Source organism: Pleurodeles waltl, chromosome 3_1 (genome assembly GCF_031143425.1).
Source record: "Pleurodeles waltl isolate 20211129_DDA chromosome 3_1, aPleWal1.hap1.20221129, whole genome shotgun sequence".
Classification (NCBI taxonomy): Eukaryota; Metazoa; Chordata; class Amphibia; order Caudata; family Salamandridae; genus Pleurodeles; species Pleurodeles waltl.
In genome coordinates, this window is record NC_090440.1 from 826,552,102 (window position 1) to 826,572,571 (window position 20,470).

A 20,470-nucleotide genomic window follows, 5' to 3' on the forward strand; every position below is an offset into this window, starting at 1 on the left:
CAGTATTTTGCCGACAGTGAGGTGACAGCAGCCACTCTGCAAGTGGAATGGGACACTTTTAAAGCGATGATGAGACTGTAATACATGGCAGCTTCCATGGTTGTCAGGAGCACACTACTGAGGGAGGTGGACAGCGCAGAGTGGGAACTCCGTGTGCAGAAATATGGAGAACAGGCCGCCCGACCTCCAACAAGACTTATTAGACAGGAAGGAGAGGGTGGCGATGCAGATAGAAAGGCATAGCTGTTTTGACTTCAAGGCTTCCATGGACCATACACACACTGAATGAGATCACTCAGGAACATTACTAACTTAGCTGGCCAATCCAGTAAAGCGCAGATCACCCATAACTGAGTTATAATCAGACAGTGGGCACTGCGTATTCAGTCAGGAGGGCATCAACGCATACTTCTGCAAGTATTGTTCTGGCCTTTACCAAAGCACCACTCCCTTTGACGGAGAAACAATCAGGCACTACTTAACATCAATGCCCCTCCCACTCTCAACGCGGAGGAAGCAGAGGCCCTCAGTAGCGTCATCACTCCACAAGAAATATGAGTGGTCATAAAGAACCCGGCACATAGTAAGATGCCAGGAGCCAACAGGTTTCCCATCGAAGTTTACATCATTTATGCTGACAAGCTGGTCTTGAGGCTGGTTGCTTTGTACAGAGAAACCAGAGCCTCAGGGAGGTTTGCCAGTGACCTCTAGAGAGGCCCTGGTGGTACCCCTTCTCAAGCCTGGCAAACCTGTGCACGGCCAAAGGGCATATAGACCGATTTTAATGCTAATCATCCTGAGCAGGATCTTGACGACGCGGCTCCGTCCACACATGACCAAATTAATCTACAGTTATCAAGCGGGCTTAATACCTGTCCACAGCACTGCCCTTGACATAAGACGTTTGCTATCACTGCTGGAAACCAAGAATGAGGCAACGGACGACGTGGCAGTTTTCGCTGTTGATACTGAAAAGACCTTCAATAGCATAGGGTGGAAATACCTGTATGATGTGTATTGTACATGTGGCTCGGAGAGGGGTTGTGGCGTGGACTAAACTGCTTTATGACGACCCAATGGCTTGGGTCCGCACAGGCAGAGTCATATCTGATGCCTATGCAGTGGGCAAGGAAACGTGGCAGGGTTGCCCCTATTGTCTCTACTATTTGCATTAGCTGTAGAGTGCTTGGCTGACCATGCGAAATCGAGTAATGCCTATGAGGGGGTTCACATTGGGGAACAGTGGCATAGGATAGTCTTGTATGCGGACTACCTTCTTGTCTTCCGGCAAAACATATGTGAGGATTTAAAGGGTGCTAGGCTCATGCTGCACAGTTTTGGTTCTATATCGGGCCTATGAGTCAACTGGAAGAAAGGACGTGTTTTCCAGCTCAGCAGTGACAGCCATTCCCCAGAGGGATTAGACCTACTGCAATGGGAACCCTGTGTTTAGCCTATCGGGGAGTCAAGATTTACCACAATCGAGTTCACATGCTAGATGGGAATGTGGGCCAATCAATTCGATAACTGCGATCTCACATGGAATTCTTGAAAACACTGCCAGTATTGGGGCCGAGGAAGATAGGATTACTGAAAATGATAGCACTCCCAAGGTTGTTGTACTTCTTTGGAACATTTCTATCTGAGTTCCACAAGCACTCTTTAGAGAACTTGATTGTATGATTATTGCCTTTCATTTGTGGCACGGGCCGCAGACGGGTGGCCTTTCCTACCTTATGGCGCCCAACAGCAACCAGGGGTCTAGTGGTTTCCGACTTCAAATCATATCTAGCTGTCCAGCTCCAATGGTTTGAACAATGGCTGGGGGGTAGGTGCACCCTAGTCAAAATCCTGGGGCTTTCATTCTGGAACTCATCAAAATCCTGTTCCATAAACAATGCTTCTCGACTACAGACACACAGGTGTTATGAGTGATTTCTAAGTGCTTGTACCACTGCTTACAAAAAACAAACAGCAAAATCCCATACACACCGGAAATACCTACCACCAAGCTGTCAGAATTTGCACCTGTTAGAGAACTGAGGGGGACTCGAGAGATGGGTGACTGTGGGTGCGACCACCATTGGAAACTTCTATCGGACGGCGGACAGCATGCGGTTTGAGGTCTTCCAGGCAGAATTTGACCTGGCTTTCATCCTAGCCAAAAGGGAGATCACAAGAAACTGGAAATTCCCCCATGGGACCCCGAATCGCTAGTTGGCACCAAGAGTTAGAGAAATTAGCAGACTGCGAGGGGAGGACACTGGTGAGAGAGGCCAAACAAGGGATTGCCACACTTGATACGGCACACGTCTGGAAATCACTGGTAGATGGCCTAAGGGATCCGGAAAACAGTTCTCCTGTGGGATCTCTGAGGGAAACACCTGTCTACAATATGCCCTAAGAAGAGTTGCCTGACAGCTGAGTCCCTATGGATATACTTCTGTTCTTCATGCCACAGAGGCACACACAGACATGAACATATGAACATATTTAATACCAACTCTCGTGGTGGGTGGCTGAGGGATTTTTTTTTTTTTATTATTATTTTCAAGGACTCACAATACTCATACTGTTATACTTTCTTATGATAAGTGATGTCCTGAATGGAAGTGCTGTAAATTCCAATAAAGTGTGTTTTAAAACACAAATCAGTATAATGTTTGATGGCAGGTGGGCCTGTGTGTAGGATCGCGGTGGGTTGGAGTAATAGCTGGATACTGTCTGCAATGACTTTGCACATCTTGATTCATGTCATTATGTCTTATTCTTTGGTGTGTCTAAGACCTCGACTATGATTAGCAGAATATCTGGAGCTGCTCGTTTTAGTCCAGTTTCACGAAGACTGGTTAGTTTAACTACACATTTGGGTCTGGATATAAAGCATTGCAGACATTAAGGATGTCTACTCATGCAGACCTGCCTCTATTTTTTTATCTTTTTAGGTTGAGCTAGTTGATGGTGTGTTAAATTATCAAATGGATATACCTGGATAGACGTGCTGTGAGAAGCAACCTTGTTAAGATCTGCAGTTAGTAGGCTGAACAAATGAATGGATATGGAAAATGTTATGTCCTGCTCAGAGTACAACTAGTTTGATTCTTATTTCTCTCCAGCTTCTGTATCACCTGCTTGGGTAGGTCCATATACACAACACTGCATTAGTCCAATCCCAACAATACCCACTACTTGGTGGCCATTACTCTGTAGCCCAGTATCAGACAGATGGGACCTTTTTAAACTTGGTTAGTTGCAAGGACATGCTATGTCATTAAATTAAAGAAGGAAAAAAGATGTGAGATTACAACTATGGTTCCTCACTTTTTGTAATGCGAAGGTGCAGTGTGTAATAATTGAAAAGAGGATAATGATAGGTGATTCCTTCTCACTTGAACTACAACAAGTATCTCTACCTTAGATGAACCGAAACATTAGATGCATTCTTTTACCCAACCACATATAAGACTGAGACTGATACAATGTGAGGCTTCCTTGACTGCCTTGTTTCTAGGATCCGTTCAAAACTAAAGGTGGATATGGAAATCACATGTGTATAACTAGCAGTTTACATCATGCGTCAATTTGGTGCAGAACCTGAATTTTAGGTTGATTTTTTGTGTCAATTTTTGTTCTTCAATTTTTATATTGTCATATGTTTTTGGTTTAAGTAATGTGTGTGCAGTGCCAAAAAACTTTTTTATATGCGGTAATTGCTCACTTTTGTATTTGTTCTTCTATGTGTAATAAATGGTATTAAATTACAATTGCTCTGGATAAACGTCAGGCATTAATGCTAGGGAGAGGTATTTGGTTTTGCCTTCTCATTGTAAATAATAATTTTTTCCAAGTAAATCACAGTGTTGGCTCTTGTGTCTTTTGTGTAGTTTGATTGGCATAGCCTCGCTGTTTTGTAGGCCATACCCCTTTTCTATTACAGCATAATGATCTAAAAGTGGCATTTTCAGAACTGCAATCTAGAATTCGACTTCACCATAAGTTAGGTTTTTCAAATATGAGTTCAGAGACACCAAACATGATCAAATTACCTTTTCCCATTTGGAAATTACACATATAAAAGGTAATTTCAATGTAATCCTATGTGAGAGGTAGCCCTTGCAGTAGTGTAAGATTTTTCACTACCAGTACATGTAAAACTTAAAAGTATGTGTACAACTTTTTTAAATATACTGCACACTGCCCTTGGGGCTGTCCAGGGCCTACCTAAGGGGTGACATATGTATTTAAAAGGAAGGATTTGGCCTGGCAAAAGGTTTATTTTGCCAGGTTGAAATGGCAGTGAAACTTCACAAACAAGCTCTGTATATAAGAGCCTTGATAAAGTCTTGAACAGGACGAAACACGTGTCGGCTGAAGTCTCGGATTGTATTTCGGAATGAACTATACTATTTCAGGTGGATTTATTCGTGATTGAACTTTAATTTTGGGACTGGAATCAATCATTAGAAACAGGATGAATTATGTATTGATTCATTATTGACAGTTTTGTTAAGTCTTTTTTCAACTTTTGTACGTCTAATGTGTATTGTTAAGTTTATATGTGGTATGTTACCGAAGGTGTTTTGAATTCTTTTGTTTTCTGGATGTATAATTAAATATTTGTTCCTAATAGACTGCATTCAACATTGTGTCTGCTTAACATTTTCTAAAAAGACAGTATTCATTTGATTATATTCTATATATGTGTACAATTGTATTTGTACTTTCCTTGGTTAGATGGCATTTATATGACTTTATTTTAGTCTGGTTACAATTAGACATAGTTTTAGAGTGCTCCACATATTTTTCTATTTATGCTTAAATGGCTACTCAAGTGGATGGCACAACTGTGCTGCAGGCCCACTCGTAGCATTTAACTTACAGGCCATGGGCACATGTAGTGCACTTTTACTAGGGACTTAAAAGTAATGCCAATTCAGTATAAGCCAATGTTACCATATTTTGAGCAAAGAATGCACGCAAGTGGTAATATGTGCAGAGTCCTAAGGTCACTAAAACTAAAGATAAAAAAAACAGGAGGTGTGAGGACAAAAAGTTGGGGGGAAGCCATACCAAGGATGCCAGGTCTAACACATCTAGACACTGGTTTGTCTTCAAATCAGCTATACTTTTTAACCACATGCCAGAATACAGGTCACAGAAGATGACCAAGGCAGTGCAACTAACTAAAGTGACCCAACCCTGAACCAGGAGTCAGTATCAACTTCAACCAGCCATGCATTCCATTCACCAGATTGGTCAACTATTGAACTAATTTTGGTGTATGTTGATCTGTTCTTTGAGTTACTGTAACCCTGAATGTCACTTCCAGAATTTAAAAGCCCTTTGGTTACTTCCACCTTCTTTCAAACCATGTGTTTCTGCTTCTGAGCTACACCATTATGCTATTAGGTCCTATTATTCTGATTCACTGCCTAGTCTCACATCATCGCACAGCCTGAATGCCTCTGGATTGCTCCTTCACTTTCTTTCCTCATACTACATGCTAAAGTCAACGATCTTGAACAACCACATTCTGCTTTTGCACCTCTGTCTCCAGCCTCCGTTTTGCTAGGTCCACAGAAAGGAGCAATATCACTGAAACAGACTGCAAACATGCCTGCTGTCTTTTCAAATCTACTGGTCTGTGAATACCTATCTGTACACTCCTGCTCATTTTATCCTAAAGCATACCGAGAATCCTGATGGAGAGAATTTCATTGTGGGCCCTGCAACCAAGTGTGAGTACACCTCACACAGAGATACCAACACAGGTTTAAGAAAAAGTCATCACTGCAACGAGCAAGAAATATTTAATTTTTAGGGGCGAGCGCAAAGTGCTCCGTCCCCTGATGTAATCTCTCTTTGGGCTTCTAACCACGCCCATGTCACGTCAGTCCCTCACATTGGTTTGTGGGCTTGCCTTTTAAAATCGGTTTGTTTTCATTTGTGAAGGCATGCATACGTCATGCCTTTTCCGGTGTTTAGCCCTCCTCGAGCACACCGACCAACTACTGAAACATACAAGACACCATGTTTTCCGTATGATTTCTGGACTACTTTTCCTCTTTATTTAGTAGCACGATTGCGCTGTGTTTTACACAGCGCGATTGCGCTTGTGCTCATTTTTTTTCTCTCCATTTAAGGTGGCAAAAAAAGTCCGGTTAGGAGTTTACAACACTAATAGCTCTAACTCGGCAAAATGCGAGACCCGTTGCATTGCAAATGCTTGTTTTGTTGGGTTTTCATGTGTGATCCAGGCCACTGGGGCTAAGCAGGTCTCACATTTGCTAATCTTTAAAATTTCCAATGTGCATTATTACAGGCATATCTGGGTACAGTAATGCTGCACATTGGAATCACACAGCAGAATATGCTATAATGTGCACATGTACCTGTTTAGATAAGGAGGGACATATTATTTCCAAGTATAGGTGCCTATCTTCTGTTAGTGTAATGTGACATGATGATATGCATGTCACAATTCATGCATCCAACAGGGTGTTTCAAAGCATGAACACAAACTGAACTAAAGTAAGGAAAGGGGTATAGTGAAGAATGAGATGCAGTGCGACAGGGTGAGAGAACTCAACCTACCAAAACTCCATCGGTAAAAGTGCCATGTTAAAGCCTTCAGACTCCTCAAGAGGTCAGTCATCCTCTAGCCAGGGTATGGCAATACGCCTGTTATAGAGAGGGGGCACCCAGCGTAAAATAAGTACAGTAGTAAACTAACTAACTCATTAGAAGTGAACATTCCAATGAGCAGTTACTCAGTTTGTGAAGGATGGAAGTGAGGGTGGAAGATAATCTAAGCAAAATAAAAAATATTAAGCAGAAGGATCACGTGTGTAGGTTGTCCTCTAGTGTACACAAATGTTGACTTTTGGCGAGGCTATATAAGTGACCCCTGGTAAAGCATGTTTAAACATGCAGTGTGTGGTCCCTGTCAGAATTTCTCACCTTTTCATATTTAAAAACAAGGCGTAGGTGTGTACTAATTGCAGGCGTGTTCTTACAGAGAATTACTGCTTGATATTTTTATTTTGGGGTGTAGTTTAGTTTTAATGTTTGCGATGCTGCAGATTGCCGGGAACACCAAGGAGGAGGGGTAAGGAATGACAACCGGAGGGATACATTCATTCAAGAATGACAGCTGAAGGGAGTGGGGCTGAGCGTTTTAGTTATTTATAACAACTACAAATAGGCCCAGATTGGAAACCAAAATCAGTTCTGGAAATGGTTTTCAAAACAGCCGCAGAGTGCATGAGTCCACGACTAGAAGTGGGACAGAGAGCACGGCTAAGTCTAACCCAATCCTCTCTGAGGGCAGCCTACTAGGGAAATGCCAGTGTGTCAGACAGGCCTTCCTGACGGAAAATTCATCAAGACTTGATATGCCCAAAGAATGCCGTTTGGATTTACGATTACAAAATGTTTATCTTCTTACATTTAGGAGCAGCAGCTTTTATTGCACCGGTGTTCATTTAAAAACAGTTGACCTCTGCCGTGTTAGTAAAGTCAATACAGACCTATTTCCACAAGAAATAAATAGTAGTGTTTTTAACCCAGACTACCCCTACTATGTTTAACACTGAACAATGTATTCAAACGTAGCTCCGCACTTGCTACAAATACAGCTGGTTTGTATCTAAATATGGAGACAGCATGTAGGTATGTTTCTGGTGTCACAGTTACAAGATGTGTGAAATTCAAATCCAATGTTAAGCATACTCCGGTCCAGTATCCTGTCGGACTGTGCCATGCCCCGCATTTCAGCATTAAATGCTATGCAGGGTTTACCCCGGTAAAGAGTCATTGAAAATGTTGCGAATAATCCTAGGCTACTGCATTAGAACGGTGACCACCATATGCCAGACTTCTGCGGCAAGAGCCTACCCTTGCAACACAGAAGCGTCATGCAAGAAGGAGAGCCGAGTGAAAGAGCAGTAATAGCAGAGTGCTTGCTTGCACCACAAAAAAGTACTCGAATGTAATAACATAATTTACAATCACTACTACATACTTGGGACACTCCTGTTACCAAGCTCTGTCTGAAACATAACAGAACTATTCGAAAATGTTAAATAGCCTACTGCAGCAGCCACTGTTCAAAAACGTCTAATAACACAATGAGATGAATGGCACTGGGATCTGGTGTGCCAGGAAGATGACTCAGTGAGCAGATGGCAAATGTTCTCTCGTATGTCGTGAGTTTAAACCCCACCAAGGCAGATTCAACCTTGGAACCTTCCGAGGTGAGCATGTCTAGCGAAGTAAATTGGGGAGTGGCGACATGTGTGTTATTTCTACAGTTTGCAAACTGCACGTGTTGTGGTAAGCGCTATATAAAATCAAGTTAGTAGCATAAGGGCACAGACAGAGCAGCTTGGAATGGACGGGGTGGCACGCGCTGGCCGCCCTCTCGCTGTTCCCTGAAACAAGTTGTGCACGTATGGGAGCGCCTGGTGCGCAAGGGTTCGTGACCCCGGTCCACCGCAGCCCTCCCAGGGCATCGCGCGGATCCCAGAATGACAGCTCGGCAGACAGGGCCCCTTAGGGAGAAGCGTTTCGTAACCGAAACCCACTTCCCGTGTAATACCGGATTTGAACAAGCCTTTCACTGTTACTGTATCCAGGTGCTCTCTCCTATTCGCGGCACATTAATAATTAACTTCCTGGGTGTCGGGGATGAATAATAGCACAGAAACCTCCCCTCGCAGCCGCTCTTGCTCAATAGTGGGGCAGAGACGTCAGGTTCAAAACTGTAAACAAAGAGAAGCATTCCTCCGGCAAGGTGTGTCAGAAACCAGAAACCTGAGCTCGGAGCCAGGAGCGACCTGTACGAGGCTCCTGCCGAGAGGCAGGGGGTGTGCGAGGGCCGTGGCTGCACCTGTCCCAGACTTTGGGGAACTGGGGTGCAATAGATGAGAGAGCAGACTCAAGACGCTCGAGCTCGGGGTGCGACGGGGCTCGCGGTCACTAGAAGAGATGAATGAACTCCACCAGCCGGGGAGAGGGTGTGTGCCTACGGCCAGCGCTGCTGACTTTGAGACCGGGGAACCAGGTTCGAGTCTCGGCGTAAAAAAAAAAAGAATAACGTGTTCTTGTGTAATGTAACTAGTGCTCAAGCACAGCGGTCCGATTACTTCTAGTGGAGTTCACGGTATACATAAAAAACTGCAAAGATAAAAAAAAAATGCCCTCTATACCTTCACAGAGACGCAGAACAACCGAAACGCTCACGGGCGCGTTGTTTCTGTAACAAGGTTTCCAAGCAACCTGCCCATCTTTCCCCGTGCACACAAGACTAATTATTGTACTGAATACATTATTTCGGTCAGTCCCACTACACCGTAAGCAATGTAAGTCAAATGAAGCACCTCTCAAACAGACGCCGAAGATAATCGGGGCACTCTGAGGGCGCCGTGTACTCGCGACAAGGGCACCACACCGCGTGTTTCCAAGCCGTGCGGGCGGCAGACACTGTGATTGATGTAACCGGTCACACCATGCGCCCCTCGTGGGTCTAACAACAACAAGACAGTAGCCCTGGCAGGTGCGGCAGGCGGCGCGCGCACATACACACGCGCACATTTTATCGCGAACTAGAGCACATTCTCACAGGAAGCCTGCGAGATACACACCTGGACGGCGCCTGGTAGAAGGGGTACTCCAGCGGAGGAGCCGAATTGCAGCGGTTGGACTGGCCCCACATCTTGTCACTGTAGTATGTCCACTTTTCAGGCCTCTTTCACATCGCACATGCTGGTGCCACGCAGAAGAATCCAGCACCACAGGGTGGGCATGAGCCCTTGGAAGGCCGGTCGTAGAGGAGCCCTTTATTCAAAGCGAAGAACATTCAGGTTAACCGGTGCGCTTTGTCTCTCACCGGGGAAAGCACTCCAGCAGGACAACACCCCCGTGACCCGACACAGGATCACACGCAGCCGCCGCTCCCCGTCCGGGAGGTGTGCTGCGAGTGCACCATACCCCCCTCGGGCTGCCAAGACAATGCGCGTGTGTGCCACTGCCTGCGCGGCAGACGCGAGAGACCTGCTGCCTCCAAGCGCAGCCTCAGCCTGGCTGCCAGCCAGCCAGCCACCGGCACAACTCCCTCCTACTCGCCGATGACGAGCCAGACTGCAGGTGAAGCGAGATTTTAACCCCGCACAGCGGCACTTGGTGGAGATCAGCGACCTTGAAATACAATGAGAGTGAGGTGATACATTAACCTCACTCTTCGCGCAGTTACTGTGCGAGCATTTTTATGATCCCTTCACAGTTCAATGATGGGAAAATATCCCTGAATCTCTCGTACTCCATAAAATAATCTTAGTGAAAACGCTGTCAAGGGTGCTACTATGTTAACAGAAAAGCAAACAAACAATACAATAATTCTTATAAAAAAGAAAATTCTGCTATTCCTTACTCGACAGTTTAGGTTGTGTTTTGCATGCTATGAGTTATTAATTCACATTCGTAACTTCCAAGGTCAAGTTTATTCGGTTCTTCGCAAATAGCCATATTACACAATGAAAAAAATACAATAAGAAATATGCAAAAAAAAACTAAAACATAAAAAGAACATTAATTATACAAATAATAAAAAAAAAACTAAAAAACAAAGATTAAGAATACACCGGATTACGCCAATGAAAGGCACATATTAAAAAGGAATCCAGGTTCATAGTACATTTTACAAAGAACAACAGGGACATGAGGAAAAAAAGTAGTTTAATTTAAATTTTTTGTAGTCTGTCTTTAAAAGTAACCACATATTACCAATATCGCAGATATTTAAACCACGAAATACCCGCTATTTAATCTTGCCTATGAGTTCATTTTGTAATTTTCGGATAAAATTAAACATTTATGCCTACGTTTGCAGTGCTTATATTTTCTAGCCTAATTTCCCATAGTTTCTATTGTCCTCAACTTACCAAGGCATGCTTTCACAACTTCCTAAACTTTCTGACAAAATATTTGAAAGAAGTCCAGAAGTTCCCGAAGCACCCATAGACAACACCCAACAGTTCCTAAGGCTTCATCCAAACAAACAACAATAACCCCACCACATTCTCACACTGAAGACTTGCATATATGGCAACAGTGAAGGACAAGCATCTAATCAATCGCATACCATAGTGCACATGTGGCCCTACAGAGATGAACTGGTTACCAAGGATAAGTCAGTGATTTGATTGGAAAAGCAGCTAGATTCCAGCACACGTCGGGTTGCAGATACCTAGGACATCTATGACTCTGGCTGGTTAAATTCGAACAGTGAATTTATGGAAGGTTTCAAATGGACTTTGGTGTAACATTGAAGACACTTGTTTTCAAAAGACTATTATATATAGCCTTGATGAAGTTAGTGATGATAAAACATGTTGGCTAGAGCAGATCAACTGCTGACTGAATCAGGAAATATTGGAATATCAATAGTGATTAGAATTTTGATTTTTGGGCTAGTTTACGAGACGTGGTCCAGGGTGTTTGGAAGGATTTTGGGGGAGTATTCCTTTTGTGGAGTGTTTGGTACCCACTCATATCCTCTTGGAGCACCAAGAGTTTGGGCATAAGACACTTTGAACTGTGTACATTAGAAAGTGTGCTCCCGCAATTTCCTAGCTATTGAATTTGGATTCATTAAAGTAGGGTAATAAAACGTGCCACAATTCTAACACAAACAAGAGCGTACTGGCGTATCATAAAACAAATTGCTTAATACGAAACAGTACACATATCCGGTGCCTGTTTTCATCAGTAAATTACACTATGACAACAACATCGCAAGGAAAAGATGTGGCCCATTTTACATGTTTTAGAAAAATATGCCTCCACTATGAAATCAAATAATGTCTTCTATGGTTCTGTATAAACATTCGTTTTTTGCAGCATTTTTGGCCAGTGCTGACTACAAGTGAAACTTCTATATTGAGTACACAAAAGTTTAAGATACAGCGTTTTTATATTTCTCTATGCATTGGATCTATCTGTGGTTTTCATAAAGCAGAGTTATTGATTTCCTCAGCCTCCAACTGGAACAGCAAATCATCAATGAGGAGTGAAACGTATCCATAAGCTTCTTTTGCAGCTGTAGCATTATCTGAACAGTAACTTGAGTCATTAATAAAAGCCTTTATGTGTTGATGACCTAGCTAACCTCTAGCAAGAACTCATGTTTATGGCCTTTGCCTCTGCACTAAGTCAGCCACAGCATAAACTCTATGCATGCAGTGCTTATATTTTCTATCCTAACTACATGCAGTAGCACGGGCAAACAAACCTACCTTAAAAGCAACAAAGTGCAAGAAAGTAGGCGGGAGTTCAAGGGTACAACTGGGACCATTTACAATGAGGAAGATAACAGTTAATTACTACTCCAAAATGGACCATGCATTCAGCCATGCGGAAACACACAGGTTCATATTCTATGCATTTGCTCCACTTTATTTATGAAGCACAGGATATGGCTAAGCCTTTCCTTTTATTGGTTTAACATTTGTACTTGTTACCATACTAGTATCTTTTGTCTGCAAGTCAATTATAAAATATAAAACAGACGGAGATGATTCTGTCTTCTTGCACATAATCTTCTGAAGTGTCTGCAGATACTGCGACTCGGAGTGGGATGTCCACCTGAGATGGTTAGTTTCTTGGTCAGGTATGTTAAGGTACCGATTCTGAAGGGTTTATAGGTGTTGAGTCTGGCCTTGCAGATGGTACAGGCCTGGATGTAAAGAAAGTGTTACCTATTCAGCACTGAAGTGAAATGTCAACTTCTTCAAGCTCTTGATGAGATATTCCTCAGTGAGAAGGATGCCTTACAAGGATGCCAAAGTGGTATGTGTGGGAAGCCAGCGAGCTGAGCCTTACCAGCATCTTGTTGGGAGCTGACCAAGGATTGAACTGTTATTCTGAAATCACATTCTGGATGAAGCGGTTCACTTTTTGATTTTGTTATGATGTGGCATCGTCCTCTATTGTCACACCTTTCCAACAGTACTCAAATATGCCTTTCCTAATTTCAAATGTAACAGGTGTACATTTCCACAAGTAGAAATGTGCTGCTTTAATGCTATTGCACACGTTTATTTTACGATTTTCACTGAGAGAATGCGTTTTCCTTGTAGAGATACACCCGCTCCTTTTCCTTCTTGAATGCACATCTACATTGATCCTTGACAAAAGCAAATTCACAAGCATTTTCACAGAAGGACGCTACTCAAACATTTTGATACATTCTCAGAAACCCACACATTTGTGGGTAACTGCCAACACCTCCAGACGAACCTTTTTCGTAATATACTAGTACTTTAGCTGGAATGTGGGCATGAAAAGCTGTATTTTTTTAGACAAAAATCACAAATGGAGACAATCCAAGGTCAAAGGTGCATGTATGCCTCAGCGTGATGTCCATAGTTTAAAGGCTGGTAATAGAGTACAGCAACAGCAGTGTAATTGGCTCAGGATTATGGAGAAACGCGTAATCATACAGATTGCAGCTGGGCACCATTTTTAAATTTAAAGTTTGGGGTAATGAGCGAAGTACCATTGATAGTTAAATATTGCTTATATAAGAAAAACACGTCTTTCTCCCGCAGTTCTGTCCCCTCCCCTGGTTTAGAAGATGCAGTACATTTTCTTGACAAATGAGATGCTAGTACCTATCATTCTAGTTCACTTTTAGGCAGAATTAATAGAGCCTACAATCTAATTTAGTACAGCCAATGAATTACCGCTTTGAGTTCAGTGGATCTGTACTCGGATAGTTTAACTCTTTTCTCTGCATGACCAAAAATAGATTTTGGCTTTATCCCTGTATGAGACGTACATGGAGACCCTGGGAACAACAGATTAAACTATATGCACCTGATGAGCCATGAGATGATATCAGACTATACCTCAGTGTTACTGTTAAAGATATTTCAGAGTACCCATGCAAAATCCACATCTTGATGTACCTACTATAACCACAACTCTCAAAAGTAAGAGTTCATACTCTTCTCCTTTCACCTTCCGGATGCTCTAGTGGGGATTGGATGTCGGCTCTGCAAAAGCCATAAACTCTCTTTAACACGAGTTATCACTATGAACTTATCTGGTTTCTTGGACTGTAAGCACCAGCTTCACTATTGTGCCATATTTTGGTCAAAGGCACATAATTTAAATTCTGTATGCCAAGGAACACTAACTATTTAATTCCAGACTCAGACCTGCACTCACTCATCAAGACCTGTCATATCCACGATCAACCATACTCATTCCTTTAACGTCCTGTTCACAAATGTCTTGATACTATTAAAAAGCCATTCAGATAGGACCAGAATGTTTAATCTTCTGATCCACCTGCATTAACTACATTACTCATCTTGACTGATACAGCACACCACCGCTCACAGTAACTTCAAAACACGTGGCTGCGTTTAGTTGCCCTGCACCCACAAGGTTATCAGTACTTTGTTGCCTGCCATCTAATATCCTAACCTCGCCTGGCATTCTCCTTCTTCCTGGATATCTTGTCTCAGCTGCTATTATTCTCGGTCACCTCAGAAGCTCTCCTTCAATCACCAAGAACTGCAAGCTATTGTGCATCTACATACAATGTCAAATATGTGAAACTACTGGCTAGCGGAGGCATTTATAATACATGTTCTGGATACTGTCTTTATGCAGTTTTATGGCGGTATTATTCATGAAGCTGAATTCACCTCCAGTCTCTTGGAGTTTTCTGTGTGTGTGTGTGCACACGTGGGTCTGCTCTGGCAGGGAGAAGCCTCTGCGTTCACATTAGACTGTTCCATGCAGGATCGTTTTTTCAGTAAGAAAGTTCCAGTGCATGGTGGCTGAGGCACAAGTCCATCTAAGACCGAGCCACAAGTCCATCCAGGGACACAGCTTCAGGGGGGGATATGTGGGTTGTTACACCCCCCCAATAAATGTATTTTGTGATAAATAGTTGGGTGCAGGTGCTTTCAGTTGGGCACTGTGAGGTGTCTGTCGGATTTCACCAGTAGATTTTACGCACACAAACGCACACACTCTGTTCTCCTCTCTCTGTTTGGAAAGACTTCAACAATGTTAGTTATTTCACAACACAATGCACTTTCTCTTACTTAGTACATCCACCAATCTGCATTCCACTCTTTTTCCACTGCCTCTTAATCCCCTCTCGTGCACCTTGCTTATAGTATAATGTACTTTAACTTACTGTGTCATCATGATTGGGGGGTAATCTGAAGCTAACACCCCCGAATCATACTGACCAAGCTACGCCCCTGAGTCCATCTGCCCTAAGAGGGTTCCTATGCAAGGCCTAATCAGGCAGATGCCTCAGAACAGCTACATGCATGCATTGACAGGCACACACATAAACTCATAAAACTCAACAGAGACACTGAACATTTTAATGTGAAGAAGGTCCAAAGTAAACCTTTACATAAAACTATACCCGGGACCATCCTTATGTCACTCACGGGGAGGACAGCAGGATCCCTTCATAGTAACAGAAATGGAAAATAATGCCAATTTCACTTTCCATATGAAGGGATAAGTGATAGACGCACACATGAACAACACATTTAGTACCAATTACTTTCATAGTGACTAGAGAACTGGTATGTAGGAGATGTTACTGTTCAGAAACATTGAGCTGTATAGCTGACCTCTCTGGGAAGGTAGAGTACTGACATGAAGTCCCAGAGGGCAAACGTTCAGATGTGCAGAGACTCTGAGCTTTAATTCAGTTCCCTCCACCTAAACCAGTAAGGTCTGGAAATCTGTTTTAACACAGGTAAGTGACTCAGAACCTTAATTAATAGAAGAAAACCTGCAATGCCACCGATCATGTACTAAGTCTTTCGGTGTTTATTCTGGCTTCACAGTCAAAGCCACAACTTGAATGGAGAAAGATGTATTACCAGTCTCCAGGGTATTTGAGAAGATCACCAGTGCCAGTTTTGCCTGTGTGAAAAACACGAGACTTAGTTCTGTTATTCTGAATTGCTCTGTAACAACTGATGTGAAATAAACTCTGATAGCCAGCATAGCACGCTAAGCCGTAAATATTTCAGACAATAAGAACTTAAACCTTATACTGCCTTAATGAAAATGAATTAGCTTTTGACTCTTCAGACGTGTCTGAAAAAATGCACAAGTTGCTGAACTGGTTTTAAACTAAAATAAAACAATAGAATATTTGTCACCCAGTGTATTGCGTGAGCTGACTCAATGTGTATTTCTAGTTCTTCGGATAAATCCAGATCTATACTTGTTTGACCCATAAACTTTGAACTAAGGTAGGTGGAGGCACATTAAGTAGAAAAGTATAAACGTGTATTAATGGTAAAGATACTGACAAAACCCGATAGACACATGTATAGTAGATTCCTTATTTGGGAAAGGGAGCGACTGTAGTTGACATCAGGTCACTTACGCTACTCCACTTCCTTTTCCGTTTATACAGAGCACAATCACACTCTGCTAAAGCACCAGGAGTGATGCACAGGGTATTGTTGGGCGAGCTGTGGATGCACAAAGGAGTGCCACACTATTATACACCTGTGATGCATTTAAAATTACCATTGTTTCAAATACATAACTGGATGGCTACCTGCCATTGTCTCTTCCAATTGGAGGCTGCATTTGTCAAATATAGTCTATCTTCCGTGACCATCAGCGGTGGCAGCCACATAACTCAAGGGGAGTGGTTGGGGGGGCGAGGAGACGAGGTAAAAAAATAAATCATTAAAACTTGCCTCCATTCCCGCCACCTAGTGCTCCTCTTCTTCTGGTGTCCCAGCATTCACTGCTGGCACACCAGCACAGGCTCCCCAGCAATCCTGGTGCTGCTTTCATGCAAAACCTTCGCATGAAACCAGCGCCAGGATTGGTCTTCACAGCCCTGGGGTATGTGCAGTTTCTCCAGCCTGGCTGTTAAACACAGCTGGAGAAACCTAAATGTGCATGTGTGTGTGTGGCCGGCCCCAGCCGGCTGGTCAAACACACATGCGCACTTAGGTGCACTCTCCCCTCCCTCCCACCTCCTGTGGCCCATTCCCGCCCCACCGTACACTGCTGGCTGTGCCAGAAGCAAAGAAACTAAACAACAGTAAACTATTGTTTTATTTTTCTGCTTCTGGCTCAGCCAGTGGGGCGAGGCTTCTTTGCCATAGCGAAGGAGCCTTCGCTAGTGACCATAGAGGGCAAGAAGCGCTAATAACCACATAGAGCCTGATGCACGGAGATCTTGGGATATTTATTTACCAACATGGGTCTAATCATCACAATAGGCTGAAATAGAGCGAATATTTGGCATGAAAATACAGTGTCTGCTAAGAGGGATAAAAGACAAATGAAGCTATATGAAGAGCCATAAAACGTTTCCCTGACGTATACTGTGTTTTTCAGTTTTTGTATTTTTTCTGTGCAGCATCACTATGCGTGCACGTGATAGCTTTCATTTGAAACATCTCTCAAAATAGGTGTCAGCAGAATAGCTGAGTTATCAGCCTGGCACTTGAAACCTATGCAGATAAGAAGAGAGCTTCCAAAATAAGCTTTCCTTTTTAAGACTTCTGAACTGTTCTGGCTGTCATCCAGTGGGACTCTCTCCCAGTAACAATCTGAAACATTCTTGATAAAATAGTTATTGTGTTGCCACCATTTTCAGCCCCGTAAAATAAGAGAATGTGGAAGGTCATACAAAGGATACTGTGAACTAAAATTTGCTGCAGGTTAATCCCGTTACAAAATGTAAGCGGAACTAAAAGACTGAGCAGTGGCAGAGGCCTCTCAGGCACACTCCACCCCGTGTCAGTGACACAACTGGCGTGGTTTTATGCTGCATGACCACCAGCATGACTGCATCACTGAATTTTCTGGCACCAGCAAAATCCTGTAGCGACATGGGATTTATACTTGTTCAAAGTCTCCAGCGGAAAAAAAGAGGAAATTGCAAACTGAAGTTATTAAACTAAGTGCAATAAATAATCAATTGTATGTGAATTGTATATGAAGGGACAAGAAAATTGGTATGTGACACTACATCTCCTTGACAATACTGCTAAGTTGTTTATGTTTGAATCCCTAAAGATGACGCAAGTTATATGTGCCTACTGTGAGAATAAGATTGCCTTTTTATCACCATGCTTCATTACACACTCGTTTATCACAAGTTGGCTTACACCTTGATCATTAAAGCAGGAAGTCAAATTATGTTAAAAAGCAGCATATGCTATTATAGGAGGTAACTCAGCTAAGCTTTTTCTTTCTATAATGCTCAAAACTTAGGGGTTCATTGCCAACTCCCCGTGGGGAGATACCGGGGCCAGAATTAGAACTCTGTCCAGTATCGTACCAAGAGTTAACTGGGTTCACGAGTTAAACAATCCAGGATGGTGAATAAAAGTCTGGACCTGGAATTACCTGGTCCCTTTGTGCAGATTTTGCCCACTTCCAGGGAGTTTAACACAACAATTTACACCCGCTCGGGCAAATGGAAAATGTGGTGGGTAGGGCAGTGGGGGGGTCAGGTCCGGTTCCAAGTTTGATGGGGAGCAGTGTTTAATTTGTGCTTGTTGTTTCCGGTGCGGAGCACCAGCACTTATTTTTGAAGGCTGGCGCTTAGTCTTCTGCCTCAAGAATTTGCTGCAAGCAAAAGACACATATGGGAAAGACGGAGGAAGAGAAAAACGAAAGGTAGAAAGCAGAAGCTGCAACAGTGAGCAGAAGGGTCAGGGAGTGGCTGTAAATGGATTAAAGAGGCCCGAAAAGGCTTCAGGATTACAGTACCTCAGTATTCAGCGTTCGCACATTTAATTGCAGCAGCCGCCTGTTTAAGAGGAGGGCTTTGGGCACCGGCACGTTTTTATTTACCATTTAAGCTCTGCTGGGGAGAGCATTGCTTCTATCTCCCCAACTTCTCAGGGTGAGGGTAAGGTGGGGCTGTCCTTAGTCTCTCTGCACACTGCTGGCCCTCAAGCCACTGTGGTTTTACCAGTGGCTTTCTCATAGATTGTGAAACCTGGTACTGTGTCTCCACTCCTAGTAATCCTAACTGCTGAAGCACAGGGCCACTCAGAATTGGCTTGGGTGGTGTCCTCTCTGGTGATATCACTCCAGCCAATTCGTTGTGTGAGCCTAAGTGTTGGACTTCACTAAAACATACTACCCAACAAAACATACAAAACCGACAAACGGCTGCTCTAAGCTTAGTTATCTGGGCTGGTAGTGATATTGCCAGCTTAGCGTGCAATCAAATACTGTAAAGATAAAACAATTCACTGTGGTGTTCAATAAACAACACTCTGAAAACAAACTTAAGAACATCAATGGAAGTCATTCTGTGTCCTAGAGGCTAACATGTTGCTTTTTCTAGGACACCTACTTCTGTTTGTTGTTAAAACCTAGCGAACAAATTGTTTACTGAACTGTACAGGTGTCAGTAAAATTCAGTCTAGGGTCTTATTGCTAGTATGACCTGTAATCCTCACAACCAATGTCACAAATTAGTTTTTCTCCCCAGAGAGCCTCTATAAATGTCTTGCTTATCATTTTAGCTTTGAAATCTCTGCTCTTTTTTATCTCCCAACTGGTAAGAATATATGCATAACAATCTTAATTTGAGAATTTGTGGAAAATATGATCTCATGTCAACGTCATTGACTGTAATATGTACTTGAGGAAATCACATAGTTTTGTAAAAATTTCAGTATGCAGCGATATGAATATGCATCCTCGTGTTTACTTGTATTTTTGTCCCTTATCACTGTATTCCTACTTTTCACTCATTTTTTTATAAGCAGATACAAGTAAACAACATGTGCTTCCCACTAATGATCAGTGACGGATAAACGCTCTACCGAACAACATGGCACAAAAATATTGTTAAACATATTGAGAAAACTGAATTATAAAATGCAGCGTTGATTAATTCTAGAAAGAGAAATCAAGCGTGACAATGGGCTTTATTTATACCCTGCCAATTCTTTACATTTACAAACAGCAAATAATTGGCATCTGGAGAATTCCACCTGCCTCACAGTATCATGAAACTCATCTACTCAAGAAGTCGATGAAAACAATCATATTTTGGCTACTGAAAGGAAACGGGCACACCTTCACATTTTGACCCGATATGGTCTGTTTGGCAGTGGTCAAAAGATTGTCTGGCGCAATTACCAGTTTGCCATTTTATGTACTGTGAAAAATCTACAATGCTTTCAATGGGATGGAAGAATGGCTTAGGAGCAAGGTACCCTGTGCTTGGAGGAGGGGCTTGAGTCTTTCCACTGCACGGAACACACCTGTGCTAGTTTCTGTGTGACAGTGAGGCCCTGCTGGTGTGGGACTTCATCCCCCAGCTTACCCTGTGCTTGGAGGAGGGGCCACTCACTACAAGAGCGCTTGAGTCTTTCTGTGGCAGGATGCACCTGTGCAGGGCTCAGACTACGTTTTAGTTTATGAG

At 42.9% G+C, this 20,470-nt stretch overlaps 1 protein-coding gene across 5 annotated transcripts in view; it reads right to left on the reverse strand.

Annotated features, from left to right (window-relative positions):
* PLEKHA7 (pleckstrin homology domain containing A7) overlaps positions 1 to 20,470 on the reverse strand; it is a 1,012,616-nt gene that overhangs the window by 555,642 nt on the left and 436,504 nt on the right. The window contains exon 1 of one of the 5 annotated variants that reach the window (XM_069223726.1): positions 9,645 to 10,083. The exons of the other annotated variants lie outside the window; for them this stretch is intronic. Coding sequence (XP_069079827.1) covers positions 9,645 to 9,715 — 71 coding nt within the window. The 5' untranslated portion in view covers positions 9,716 to 10,083. Of the gene's footprint in view, positions 1 to 9,644; positions 10,084 to 20,470 lie in introns of those variants that run through there. 5 annotated transcript variants of the gene reach the window in all.